Genomic DNA, 13,088 nt, shown 5'->3' with positions numbered 1-13,088 from the left:
GATTTGGCTGGGGAGGAGCCCAGAGTGGCTTTTATATTTTGGTAATTCGTGGGTAACTGAAAAGCAAGATATTTTTAAAATTAAATTTTACAATTTAAATAAAAATGTAAACATGGACTTAGTTCATCACAGAGAAGTGTGGAAATATTTAATTTGGCCCCTCTATAAAAAGTGAATTGACATTTGGTCCATGCACGCCAGTAGGGAGAAAACGGACACGATGGAACGACAGATCTTTCTAGTTGGGTTCGAAAATGAGGTCCTCACACAGCAGTGCAACGTCTCCAATTCAGTTAAGTCCCTCGGCATCCCCACGTAGAACTTTAAAATGTGTCTGTGCTCTGGGAATTTGGCCTTCTGGTTTTCTATATGTGTGTTCTCTCCCAATGGGAAACCTGTAACAGTCTTGTAGATCTACTTAAAACATTCATGGAAAAACATGAAATCTAGGCCAAAATAAATAAAATGGCTTAGTTCGTGCAAGTTGCATGGGACAGACCGTGGACAGAAAGCACGGGCAAGGGGTTCCGGGGACAGGAAGCCACCAGCCTGGGGAGCGGGAGGCACTGGACATTTCCCCGCCCCGCGGTCGGTACGGGTGCGCGTGCGGCGGCGGCCGCAGGGGCTCCCCGCCCGGCCCGGGGCCCCCGGTCGTGCCCCGCCGCCCGGGCCGCGCTCGGGGTTGATTCGTACCACCTTGCAAGGAAGTGAACGCTTCGCACGGGAAGGGGAGGCGCCTGCGCCGGCCGCCGCGCAGCTCCGGGGACGCCCGGGGCTGCCGCCGGCTCGGGGCCGCAGACGACCGGGGACGCGCGAGTCCCCCGTCCCCCCTTGCCCGCCGTCCCCCCCGCCACCCTTGCCCGAGAGGAGTCAAATCCGGCTTTTAGAGCTCGGGGAGGGTGGGGATATCCGGTGCCTCTCCCGCGCCAGGAAGAAGGGGGAGGGCGGAGAGGATCCTTGGCCAGTCTGCGCCGAGCAGATTCAAACCAAAACAAAAAGATTAAAGGAGCAGCGGCCGAGGCGGCAGCGGTCCCCAGGCCGGGACAGCCGGGGTGGTGCGCCCGGGTTCGCGGGGGCTGCGCCGGCGCCGGGGAGGCGGGGGGAGCGGGAGCGGGCGACGCGGGGAAGGGGGGAGCCAGGGGGAGGGCGCCGGCCGGAGGAGGGGCGGACCCGCCCGCCCTAGCCGAGCAGAGCACAGCCGAGCCGAGCGGCCCGGGCGGGGCCCGACCCCGGCCAGCGTCGGCTCAGAGAGCGGGCGGAGGCGCAGGCCATGCTGCGGCTGGTGCCCACCGGGGCCCGGGCCATCGTGGACATGTCGTACGCCCGCCACTTCCTGGACTTCCAGGGCTCCGCCATTCCCCAAGCCATGCAGAAGCTGGTGGTGACCCGGCTGAGCCCCAACTTCCGCGAGGCCGTCACCCTGAGCCGGGACTGCCCGGTGCCGCTCCCCGGGGACGGAGACCTCCTCGTCCGGAACCGGTGAGCCCGGCGCCCCCCAACCCCACGCCCCCGTTCTCGCCCCGGGCTCGCGCCGCGCCGCGCCGCTCCCGCAGTCCCCAGCCCGCCCGCGTGCCCACACTCCGGCGCGCGCTCGGGCGCACAGCCTGAGTTTGCGAGATCCCGGGAAGTTGAACCCGCCGCCATCTGGCGAAGGCGAATGTGATGTGACTGTTGCTGGTGTGAATATCCGATGCCACCGAACGTCCTCATAACTGAGGGTTATTTTAATTTGGGATTCCCCTCCCCTCCTGCAGCCCTCCCTCCTCCCCCTCCCGCTCCCGAAATAAAACCGACGGGACCCAGAAGGGGAGGCTCCCCGCCGGGCCGCCCGCGCGCACCCACAGTTCCTGCGTTGACATAATCTTTAGGGTGGAGCGGGAGCAGCCTGGACGCAAACTGCGACGTTTAGGTAAACGTGCTTTGGAGGAAGGAGGCTGGGACCCGGCTGGCTTTCCCTGTTCCCTCCAGGTTGGCAGCCGCCTCGCAGTGGCGGAGCCTGTCGTTGGATGTGTGGGTGTGCACCTCGCCGGTGTTGTCTGCGTGCTGTCAGTGCAGTGTGACTGTTGTCTGTCCCCTGAGTGTTAACGACCGCCGCGTGGCGCGTGTCCCGGGCAGCTGGGCCAGGGTCGGGGTGGGGGCATGGCTGCCTTTGCCGGCACGTTTTGCAGACATTCAGGTGACACCGGGTTGTTGCGAGACCTTCTGGCTTTTCCATCCCCCGCGCTCCCCACCGTCGTGTTTCCGCCTCACTCATCTTTAGTAACTGGCGAAGCAACAGGGAGGAAACGGACCTCACTCTTTATCGGAGCCATGCCCGCTTAGGTCTTTGCTCCGTGGGTCCCTGGCTGCCCGACTTGACTGGCAAGGCGCTCCTCTATGCCCTCTGCAGAGGCCTGCAAAGTCCCATCGAAATGTTTACGGTGCTGCATGTGTCAAGTTGAATGATAATATCGAAAGGGAGGAGTAAGTTCTGACTGTAACTATGTTGTAAATTGTGTGCTAGAAAGTACCGTAAAGGCCCTTGCACGGACTGAAGGACAAAATGTACCTTCCTAAGTAGCTTGATGCAGCATTTAATTTGTCCATTTTCGAGATTCCTATTAGCCTTCCTAACAAGACTGTAGTATGGAAGAATGCTGATCACGATATAAAACTTTTGGAAACCTTTTGGGAAGAATGATTGAACCATGGGTAGGATTGTGTGGAGGCGGGGGTGGGGGGCTGGTCTGGAATGGCTTAAAGGGGAGTGTGTAGGGATCCTTGAAAATGTTTGCATTGGCTGTGGACACAGCAGAGGATTGATTCATTATGGGATGAAATGCCAGTGCTGTTGAGAGTAAGAGCGTGCACCCAGCCCAGCTAAAAAGAAGGGCTTGAGTATGTGTTCACGTGGAGCACACAAAACGCATGAGTGATTTGCTAGAAGTTGAGATGACACCAGACTGAAAAGATTTCCAAACAAACTTTAACGGGCAAGAAGTTCCACACAGGGTTTTTCCCTTTTTCTCCTTCTGATAAAGTGTACTGTTTATTGCAAACACTAGTATAAACACACACACAAGTTTGTGAATAAAATTCCTTTTGGAAATGGTGTGATATGGGGAGGAGGCGACTGAGCGAGGAAGGGCAGGGGGAAGGTGAGGCGTTAGAGAACTATAAGCCACAGCCTGGTGGGACCACCTGCCTTTGGTGGAGAGGTGGAGAGGGCTCCCGCCGGGCTGCGCTGGGTCTCCTGGGCCTCTCTACCTGCGAGTGTTAATAAACTCTGTGGGGTTTTTTTCCTCCTGTGATTCCTCTCCCTTCAGGCTTACTGCTGCCCTGGGACCCCTCCCTTTCCCCTTCCCCAAAGGGCAAGTTCTCCCCTGGGGAGAGAGGCACAGCCAGGGTGCCTAGGCACTGCCTGCGCTGGGTCACCAGGGTTGGTCCTGGGGCGGGAGACAGGTGGATCCCTGAATTTTGTGGTCAGAACGCGGGAGTGCAGACTCCCATGTTTGGAGCTCCCCAATGTGCTCCACTTTAAAATCTATGCCTCTTTTTTCCCTGCACACACGCCAAGAATCCCTTTAATATAAATGGTATCTCCGTATGAACAACCTAACCCCTAGTTTCTTCCTTGAATCCTTAATGGAAAAGAATGGGGCCAGTTTCCTTTTGAGTTGGGAGGGGACAGAATCTTTGCCTCCCGCTTTCCCTACTCTGTTGGAAAATCTGCTCCCACCACCACGTTGTAGGAAGATCCTGTGTTCTTGCAAACAGTGTCAGTGGATGTGACATTTTACCGAATTTTTTAAGAATAGAGGCTTAATAATTCACTGCAGGTTAGTTCATTTTAATCCTAGACCAAATCTCCCCTAAGCAATGTTAATTGCTTTAAATTTTATGCAAGTGCTTCTCATTTTTATCATCTTAAAATGCGCTCTAGAATGAATTGAGTAAGCCTAAATTCCCTTGTTGGGAAAGATGTTTGGTGGTTTTAATTGTGCTCTGTATGATTTTTTTTCTTTCAGTGAACAATTTGCACATTTCATTGCATCTTAGCACAAAATACAAATTCTTCATTCACAGGGAGGGATGTGCTTGTAAGCTAGACATTGATTTAGGAAAATAAAGTTTACTATTTAGAAAAGATGTAAGAAGGGGCATATAAAATCCCTATAGAATGTATAATTGATGGTCCTTTATCCAGTTCTTACCTTACTGTTTTATGTATCCGAGAACAACTTCCCATCTCCCCCTCTATGCTCAGTCCTTAGAAAAGAAAAAGAAAGAGAGAGACATCCCCAGGTTAAATCAGTTTATGCACTATTTTCAGCTTTTTTCGTAAGAAGGTGACAGATTATTTCGTTTCCAAATATTTCTAACGATTTTCTGCTCAAGTGTAAGATAATGGAGCAAAGAGTTTGTAGGAATGGCTAAGGGACGGTGGGGGATGGGGAAGGCGTTTTTGATAAACGGTTTGTTGCTTACGGGAGGGGAACAGTGTTTTCTGCTGACTCTCCAGGCCGAGATTCCCACCCCCCTCCGCTTTTTTTCTTGTCTTTCTTTCTTGTCTTTCCTTCTTTGTTTCTTTCTTTTTCTTTTCTTTCTTTCTTTTTTCTTTTTTTTTTTCTTAAGTCAGGTCTGGTTTGGACGACTTTGTTTTGTCTCCCAGTATTGAAGGCTTTTACTCTGGACTTGAATCCTCGCCTTTGGTTTTTGTTCAGAGGAAAGCGTTCCTCTCCCCTGCGCAGGATCGCTCTGTTTCTCAGTAAATATGACGAGGGGGTTTAGCACTTTTTAAGTACATATAAGCTGGTGACTCTAGAAGGGTACAGATTTGGAGAATGCCTGCGCCGGTCCTATTCTTTTTTCCTGGGGTTTCTGGATTTTAGTCTTTTAAGTGGATCCTCCCGTCGGATTACTAGAATCCTGCGCTCATTGCATGCACACAGTTTCAATTAAAGAGAGGGTGGGGGTACAAGGAGGGTCTCCAAATGCGCGAATCCTTCCCACTGTGTCTTTCTTGTCTTTCTGTGGCTCCCTGGCCCTTCCGCTCCTGCTCCCCGTCCCGAGCCCCCCATTCGCTTTGCGCCTGCTGCGCTTGAACTTGTTTCTGGTGGAGCGGAAGGCGCGAGCTGCGGACCCACACGCAGAGGTAAGGACTCAGGTGGGTCCCGGGCTGTGGAGGGTCCTCACCAGCCGCGGGGGCGAAGCCGCGTCAAAGCAGGGATCCCGGTGGAGGTGGGGGTCCGCGAACCGGGGGCAGGGAGACCAAGGAGACAGCGCGGCGCGAGGAGCCAGCCGAGCCGCCGCGGGCTCTTGCCGTCAGCCTGCCTAAGCCTCCTTCACCGACGACGCAGACAATTTAGAAGACGGCGGGGCGGGAGAGCGGGGGTGAGAAACGGGGGTGCCTGCGAGGCCAAGGTCACGGTCAAGCCGCCGGCGGGCCCTGTCTGTCGGCCACTGCGCTCCGGCGCGCCGAGTGCACGGGACTCGGAGAGAACTTGTCCACCCAGGCGGAGCTGCGCGGCCGGCGCTGGGACGAAGGGCGCGGACTGGGCGCGCCTGCCGGGGCCCCCGCCCGACCCGGAGAGGCCGAGGTCACGGTCGCAGGCCTGAGGAATCTCAACTCCACCGCGGCGCCGGGCCTGCGCGGTCCCGGCCCGCCCGGGAGTTGGGGTCAATGAATCCCCTCTCCGTGGTGGCGGTGGGGACGCCGTAGGACTGCACGGCTGGAACTGAGGGCTGCAGCGGGCACTTCTGAGAGGGAGTTAGATGGACGGAGCCTGGACGGGCACGCGGGCCCCGCGCATCTGCTGCCACCGCTCCAGCGCTTGCCCTTGCGAATAACCACGATGTTTGGTGTGGTTTTTCAAGCAAAGGCCCCTGGCAAACTCAAGCAGCCGCTGGCTGGCTGCAGCCGCCCCAGCTCCCAGCAGAGCCCCACTCCCCCCTCCCAAACTTGGCCTCTGCTAACCCGGTCCAGCGCGTGTGCGCGCTCCCCAGGCTGCTCCGGTGTGCGTCCTGCTCCATCTCTCCACCTCTTCCCAGGAAGTGGCAAACCACAGCCTGGGGCGGGGAGAGGGGGGCTTGCATTTTCCCCCTGCAGAGCCCCCCAGGGCGCGCCCATCCCGAGGTGGGGAGGACTGCCGTCGCAGAGGGGCTGGCCGCCCGGGTGTCCCCCCAAGGCGGGGTCTCCCTGCAGAGGAGCGGCTACTGCCTCTGGGACTGTGGAGACACCAGGGGGACAAACTGGGAGGGATGAAGGGCGTGGGAAGGGTTAATCGTGGGCAAAGGATTGCACAGAACACAACTGGCAGTGGGTCGGCTCCTGTCCCCCCACTTCCAGAGCAAACCCTGCCGTCACTTCCACCCCCACGGGCACCTTTCCTGGAGTTTGCTTTACAGCCTAAGGCAGAGGCACTGAGACGGGCTCCAGCTGGCTCTGCCCTGGGCTGCTGCTGTGAAGTCCAGAAGCAAGCTCCCAGGGAAGTGGGCCGTTTTTAAAACGCCGGGCCTTGAGAATTATGTAAATTTAAAGGAAAGATGGCAGGTTCTTTCCCTTCTCTAAAAATAGAATGTAGGAAAAAAAAAAATAGAACGTAGGCATCTTGATATTAAATTCCAAATAAGAAACCAGCAAAACTCATCTTCCCCCTACTCATGATTATGTATCTTCTATGGGTATGGAATTGTGTGGGGTGTTATTGAGGCTGTGTGGTGTGCTGGCGTCTGAATGCAGCTTGACATAACAGAAAGCAGTTGCTCCCCGCGTTCTCATTTCTACAATATACAGAGACTTTTCTGTCCTGTGGATACATGGGGGATGATCATGAGTGAGCATTTATAAGCGCAGAGTATTATCTATATCACGGTGAGAGTGTATCGCATACAGGACAGTTTTGGTTTATTAAGTTAAATTAAAAGTGAATTCCTTTTAAATGACCTGCTTAACGGCTTTCCTCCTGCCACCAGTTACTATTACCTTTTCATTCTATTACAGGTGGAAATGACATTTTTAGGGTCTTCCATTATGTGTCTAAGCCACCTTCTGACATTCTTAGTAGATGGCTTTTTTCCTCCTATGTATCAGGATATTTTTGTTATGAGGTATTCTGAGATGAAAAAAGCTGGGAAAAATACTGGCCTCGCAATTAAATTGACTCCGGATACCAAGATGAAAATAATCATCTGGTATTAATCAAGTTATGTCTCTGCTTCTTGTTGAGGAAAAATATAGTGACGATTTGCTTTCCTTTTCATCTGAAAAGGACTGTGAAATGTTGAATGTTTCATAAAAATCGCTCTACCCAATTTTTGTTCAATTAATCAAAATGCGTATTTTCACACTGGATGTAGTTACGTCAGAAAGAAAATTTGCGACAGCCACTCTAACAGTGCTTCAGACAACCCCTGCAGGAACATGTAGCGACCAGTGACCTTGCACGTTCCATCAATCTTTAATAATATCATTGTCATTACTATTATTATCTTAAGTGTTAAATTGTTGCCAGAATCAATACAAGTCTACTTCTTTGAATATATTTTATCCCAGTGTTGTTTTTAACATCTTTGTTAAGAGGCCAATTAATTTCCAACTCACAGCTCCAGTGAAGTTTATATATAATGAGGATTTCCTGACTCTTTTTCTTTTTTCCTTCTTTTCTTTTTTTTTTTTTTTTTTGCTTATTTCTACTTTTGAAAGAAGACAAATAAATGGCATGTGAAAATGTGAAACAAACAACTTGCCATTTAAAATGATATGAAATTATTTCTAAACTGATGAAAGGAAAAAATATGCCAAAAACTGAGTACAAAGCACATTGAACTAATACTTGTTTAATTTCTTTTTTTATCTGAGCAGCAGGACTAATTTTCTCAAATTCGATCAGATTGTATAGCTTAGCAACCCTCCAGGGTCGCCAGAACTAGAGGAATTTCTCTAAGTAGAATCTAAATGCCTAACAAAAAACCCATCGTAACATATTTGTTTGTTTGTTTTCTTTTAGATTCGTTGGTGTTAACGCATCTGACATCAACTATTCAGCAGGCCGCTATGACCCCTCAGTTAAGCCTCCCTTTGACATAGGTTTCGAAGGCATTGGAGAGGTGGTGGCCCTAGGCCTCTCTGCTAGTGCCAGATACACAGTTGGCCAAGCTGTGGCTTACATGGCACCTGGTTCTTTTGCTGAGTACACAGTTGTGCCTGCCAGCATTGCAACTCCAGTGCCCTCAGTGAAACCCGAGTATCTTACCCTGCTGGTAAGTGGCACCACCGCATACATCAGCCTGAAAGAGCTCGGAGGACTGTCGGAAGGGAAAAAAGTTTTGGTGACAGCAGCAGCTGGGGGAACGGGCCAGTTTGCCGTGCAGCTTTCAAAGAAGGCAAAGTGCCATGTAATTGGAACCTGCTCTTCTGATGAAAAGTCTGCTTTTCTGAAATCTCTTGGCTGTGATCGTCCTATCAACTATAAAACTGAACCCGTAGGTACCGTCCTTAAGCAGGAGTACCCTGATGGCGTCGATGTGGTCTATGAATCTGTTGGGGGAGCCATGTTTGACTTGGCTGTAGACGCCCTGGCTACGAAAGGGCGCTTGATAGTAATAGGGTTTATCTCTGGCTACCAAACTCCTACTGGCCTTTCGCCTGTGAAAGCAGGAACACTGCCAGCCAAACTGCTCAAGAAATCTGCCAGCGTACAGGGCTTCTTCCTGAACCATTACCTTTCTAAGTATCAAGCAGCCATGGGCCACTTGCTCGAGATGTGTGTGAGTGGAGACCTGGTTTGTGAGGTGGACCTTGGAGATCTGTCTCCAGAGGGCAGGTTTAATGGCCTGGAGTCCATATTCCGTGCTGTCAATTATATGTACATGGGAAAAAACACTGGAAAAATTGTAGTTGAATTACCTCACTCTGTCAACAGTAAGCTGTAAAAACAGAACAATGACATAAATCAAGGGAGAAGGAAAATGGGCACTTTATGTCTCAGAATTACTCAAATCAATTTATTTTTAGTTGGTAATGGATATAATATTTCTTAAAACAAAAGTAAGGTGTTAATGAATAGGTCTCTCCTTCTCCTCCTCCTCCTCCTCTTCCCTTGGGAAAAAAAAATGTGCTAATAAAACTTCCCTCCATGGCTAAGAGGGAAAACGCTTACATTCAATTCTTTAGTCATGGATGGTCTCGTTCCAGATGTTATTGTTCCAGGGAACTAAATTCATTCCTGATGCCAAATCTGATCGAATCAGTATGTCTTCAGCTTGATCGGATTTTAAAATCAGTTTTGAAAGTGGTTCCCAACTTCTTCTTTGCTTTGGGAGAATTTGGTCTTATGCTAATAAGCAGTTCATGAGTGACAAGTGTAGCAAAAGCTAGCCATATATTTTCAGAATCTATATCCTCAGGAAATGGTCCTTTTTTTTCTATAAATAACCAACCAACTATCTAAATGGACATTTGGGGGAATTCCCTCCCAAATTTGATTTTGTTATTAGAAAAATGATTCCGTGAACACGGATGTGTTTTGAAGAAGTAGCACGTAATGGCTTTTATCTACCATCAACCTGATAAGGCACATGTGAAATGGAAATGTTCTCTTTCCTCTGAAGCAGCAAATTAATGTTGAAAACTTACATAGACAGAAAGTAGGTTTTGGAAAGGGAAACCACAGAGATTAGGGGGACTTAATATAGGCACAGGAAAGAGAAAAGTGTGCACTCCATTCTCAGTGGGGGTTCACCACAAAACACGGGCCCCAGGAGGGAAGCGCTGTCTAGGCACACCGCAAGGCCTTAGTAACAGCGTGCTACACTGCTCGAGGTACGGTATGTCCCATCGCCCTGTGCACCGTAGGGACCTCAGTCATCTCAAGGAAGAATACATTTGCTTCTCCTTAGAGGTGTTCGAACTAGAAGCTATGCGTTACCTCTGATTGTGGAAACAGAATAGCAGCCACTCATTCTGCGTTCCCATTTTTCTCTCCACGTGTTCTGGTGGAATGAGATGCTCCTTGGCACTATAGCCTGATGTCCCACATTGACCCACTGACCACACAGGAAAAGCAGCGAAACCTGCACCCTCTCTTCTGAGTCACGCCTGTGGCTCATCGGCTTCCCTCTTAACCTTTAGTGCCCTGAAGACTGCTGCTGCTGTCACCATTGCGCTGAAACCCCATGGGCCCGTTCTAATTGAAGGTGAAGCCCACCAGATTATTTTTCAAAGTCTTAGGTTTCGGTGTATCTAACCTGCTCAGTAAATATGGACGCAATTAAAGATGCTCTAGGAAATTTGGGGACTGTATTTAATTTTTCTTTCCTTCCATCTGAGGAGCAAGGAAATCCTACTGCTGAATAGCTGTTAGTATCTATTTTACAAGATTTACTCATTTTCAGGTACCTAATATAGCTGCTAGCATGCATGCACAACAATACAATTTATATGGTAAATGGAACCAAATAATGGCTTCACTGAATGTTATGGCTGCACTGAAGGGAAATGTCACGGTAAATAGCTGCCAAATTATGGATCATGCCGAAGTGTCACAACTGCACTAAAGACAAATAGCACTAGAGGCTACTGCCACTGTGACGCTTTTGAGTGATGAAGAAGGGTAGCGGCCTGATGCGAGGCTCTTTGTGTCCTCATTATAGCAAAGGGTTACTGGTGCAGGGGACTAGGAAAACCCGTCCAGTGTGGTGCTTAGTTATTCATCCATCCCCTTCAGACCTAACAGCCACAGCCACACGGAAAGAGACTTTGCCTCGCTTTTACATTCACAAACAAACAAAGGAGGGGGGAGCAGGTTTTATGAATGTAACTGTGCACAGGAAATGACTGGTAATGGAAAAAATGTTGTAATAAAATAATCTAATCAAAGAATATTATTAAATTTAACATAGTCTATGTCCAAAAGGCTTAGTTGCTTCTTATGCAGATAGATGTGTGAAATCTAAGCAGTAATGTACTTTCTCCCTTTGTAAAGACTTGGGGAGTAAGGACATTACCAACTAAATTGCTGCTTCGAAACTGAAGTGAGTCCCGGTTTGTTTCATTTTAATGGGAGGGTAATAAAGATGAAAGACCAACATTTTAACTGATGGATCCCTTAAGCTACAGAATAGAAATTTATTGTGTTTTGAGGGAATATACTAAATGCAGCTATGTAAAAATAAAATTCAAACGCCCAGGATTAAAATAAAATATAATCTGAAAACCTCGTGTTCTCTCTTTCCCCAAACTAAGAAAGTGCACTGCATGCTGTTTTCACTTATTCTTAGAAAACAAGCATGAAAGATTCCGCCCATTCAGATAATGCCAAAAATATGTTTAAACTTTTTTTAATTCTTTTGAAAAATGATTTGTAAATTGAGGGTCATAGTTCAGCATCAGTTTCATCTTCTGGGATTATTGTTCAAGACCAGCCTCTAATGGGAGGTGAAATGGTACGATGGTCTCAACACCTTTCTTCTGAACTGTAATACATATCACAAAAAGTACATCCATAATTCAGGGCAATTGTCAGTCTTTTTTTAGAGAAGGGGCCAGGGTGGAACAATCCCAGTGGGTAAATTATTTCTCAGCGTGGACTTCTCTGCATGTCGGGCTTAAGGTCACCAGCCGGGCAGGGTGGAAGGAGCTTGCCTCTTTGAGAAACCAAGGAGTCCCAGTGATCTGTTACCATTTGGTTATGACTTCTAAAGAGCCAAATGCTATTCCTTCAAGCCTGTTTTGCAGGCAGAAAATACCAGCAGTGTCATTTAGGGGTTCCTTTGATGATGACTACTGCTGTTAATTGACCTCAGCATTAAAAAAAAAAAATTCAGGGAATAGTTTGCAAAGAAATGAAGGAAGTTTTGCATGATATATTCTGTAACTTGTCATTATATGATTTCATCTGGATGAAGTTCCTCAGGAGTAGGATAGAGCCTCTGTAAATGGTCATTAGTATTACATTCTGTGTTTATCTAATGAAAGTGTAGTGACAAGTAGCTGCTTCTTATTAAAATGAAAATCCTGCATTATGTACTTGAGGAACATTCCAGCTAATGAGGATGTAATGTCCTCAGTACAACACAGACCTTCTTTTTGTGTTCACCACCACAAGATGCTGGAAACTTGACAAATGATATCATTTAAGACACATGCCTGCCTTAGGGACCTGGTTTTTGGCTTCCTGTTTCTGGCTTTTATTTGGGTAACGTTTATAATGGCCACCCGACTTGTACCTGGGTAATGTTTTAACCCCTTCCCCAGAGTTCTCAATTAGCATGAATTTACTACAGTCAGGGTTTCCTTTACATTGGGGTGGGGGTGCTAAGCACTGAAAATATTGTTCTTGATTACTTTACCATGTGGACATATGGGATAAATACTGTATTTCAGATTTATATAAAAATAGATGAGTAATGCACAGCTTTCAGAATAAAAACAATGATAAAAAAGACCAAGCACTATCAACTTTGGACAGTAATTTCCTAGGTGTTGTAAACAAGTTTTCTGAATGCAATCTGGATGCAAAATGGCCTGATTTGATGAATTCATAATTTTCTTCTGTATACTTTCATTTTATTAAATATTTTATTACTTGGTTAAACACAAGAATTATCTATGTAAACTTCATGGGCTTTTTTGTTGAAAGTTAGATGTTCAGTAACTAATTTCCCAGTTATGGCCCAGAATTAAACATTTATGATCATATTTCAGAAGTCAAAATACAAAACTGGATTATCAAAACGGTTGGTGTGGTCACTTTAAACTGGACTATCAATATGGTTGCCGTGGTCGCTTTAAGCCGGATTATCCGTACGGTTGGTGTGGTCACTTTGGTTTATCATCAATACAGTTGGTGTGGTCACTTTAAACTGGATTACCAGTATGGTTGGTGTGGTCGCTTTAAAGTTTGTTTTCATTTTTTTTCTATTTTTAATTCTTATGTGTATATAGAAGGTGTATATATTTATGGGGTACATGAGATGTCTTGAAACAGGCATGCAATGTGAAATAAATAAGCACATCATGGAGAATAGGGTGTCTACCTCCTCAAGCATTTATCCATTGAGTTGCAAACAATCCAGCTATACTCAGTTATTTAAAAATGTACAGTTAT

The 13,088-nt window shown here is 48.0% G+C and overlaps 2 protein-coding genes across 2 annotated transcripts; both read left to right on the top strand.

Annotated features, from left to right (window-relative positions):
- The first annotated feature begins 744 nt into the window (after positions 1 to 744).
- On the top strand, positions 745 to 12,715 carry PTGR3 (prostaglandin reductase 3). Its single transcript, XM_019014208.4, has 2 exons — positions 745 to 1,479; positions 7,989 to 12,715. Exons 1-2 carry the CDS (start codon positions 1,271 to 1,273, stop codon positions 8,911 to 8,913), a joined length of 1,134 nt encoding a protein of 377 aa, XP_018869753.3. The 5' UTR covers positions 745 to 1,270; the 3' UTR covers positions 8,914 to 12,715.
- On the top strand, positions 4,814 to 5,414 carry LOC134757382 (uncharacterized). The gene has a single exon (XM_063699314.1). The coding sequence runs from the start codon at positions 4,922 to 4,924 to the stop codon at positions 5,315 to 5,317; it is 396 nt and encodes a 131-aa protein (XP_063555384.1). The 5' UTR covers positions 4,814 to 4,921; the 3' UTR covers positions 5,318 to 5,414.
- Positions 12,716 to 13,088: the final 373 nt, after the last annotated feature.

The sequence above is a fragment of the Gorilla gorilla genome, chromosome 17 (genome assembly GCF_029281585.2).
Source record: "Gorilla gorilla gorilla isolate KB3781 chromosome 17, NHGRI_mGorGor1-v2.1_pri, whole genome shotgun sequence".
NCBI classification, from domain to species: domain Eukaryota; kingdom Metazoa; phylum Chordata; class Mammalia; order Primates; family Hominidae; genus Gorilla; species Gorilla gorilla.
The sequence above is the reverse complement of the archived record's forward strand: the minus strand, read 5'-3'. Positions and strand labels throughout refer to the sequence as shown.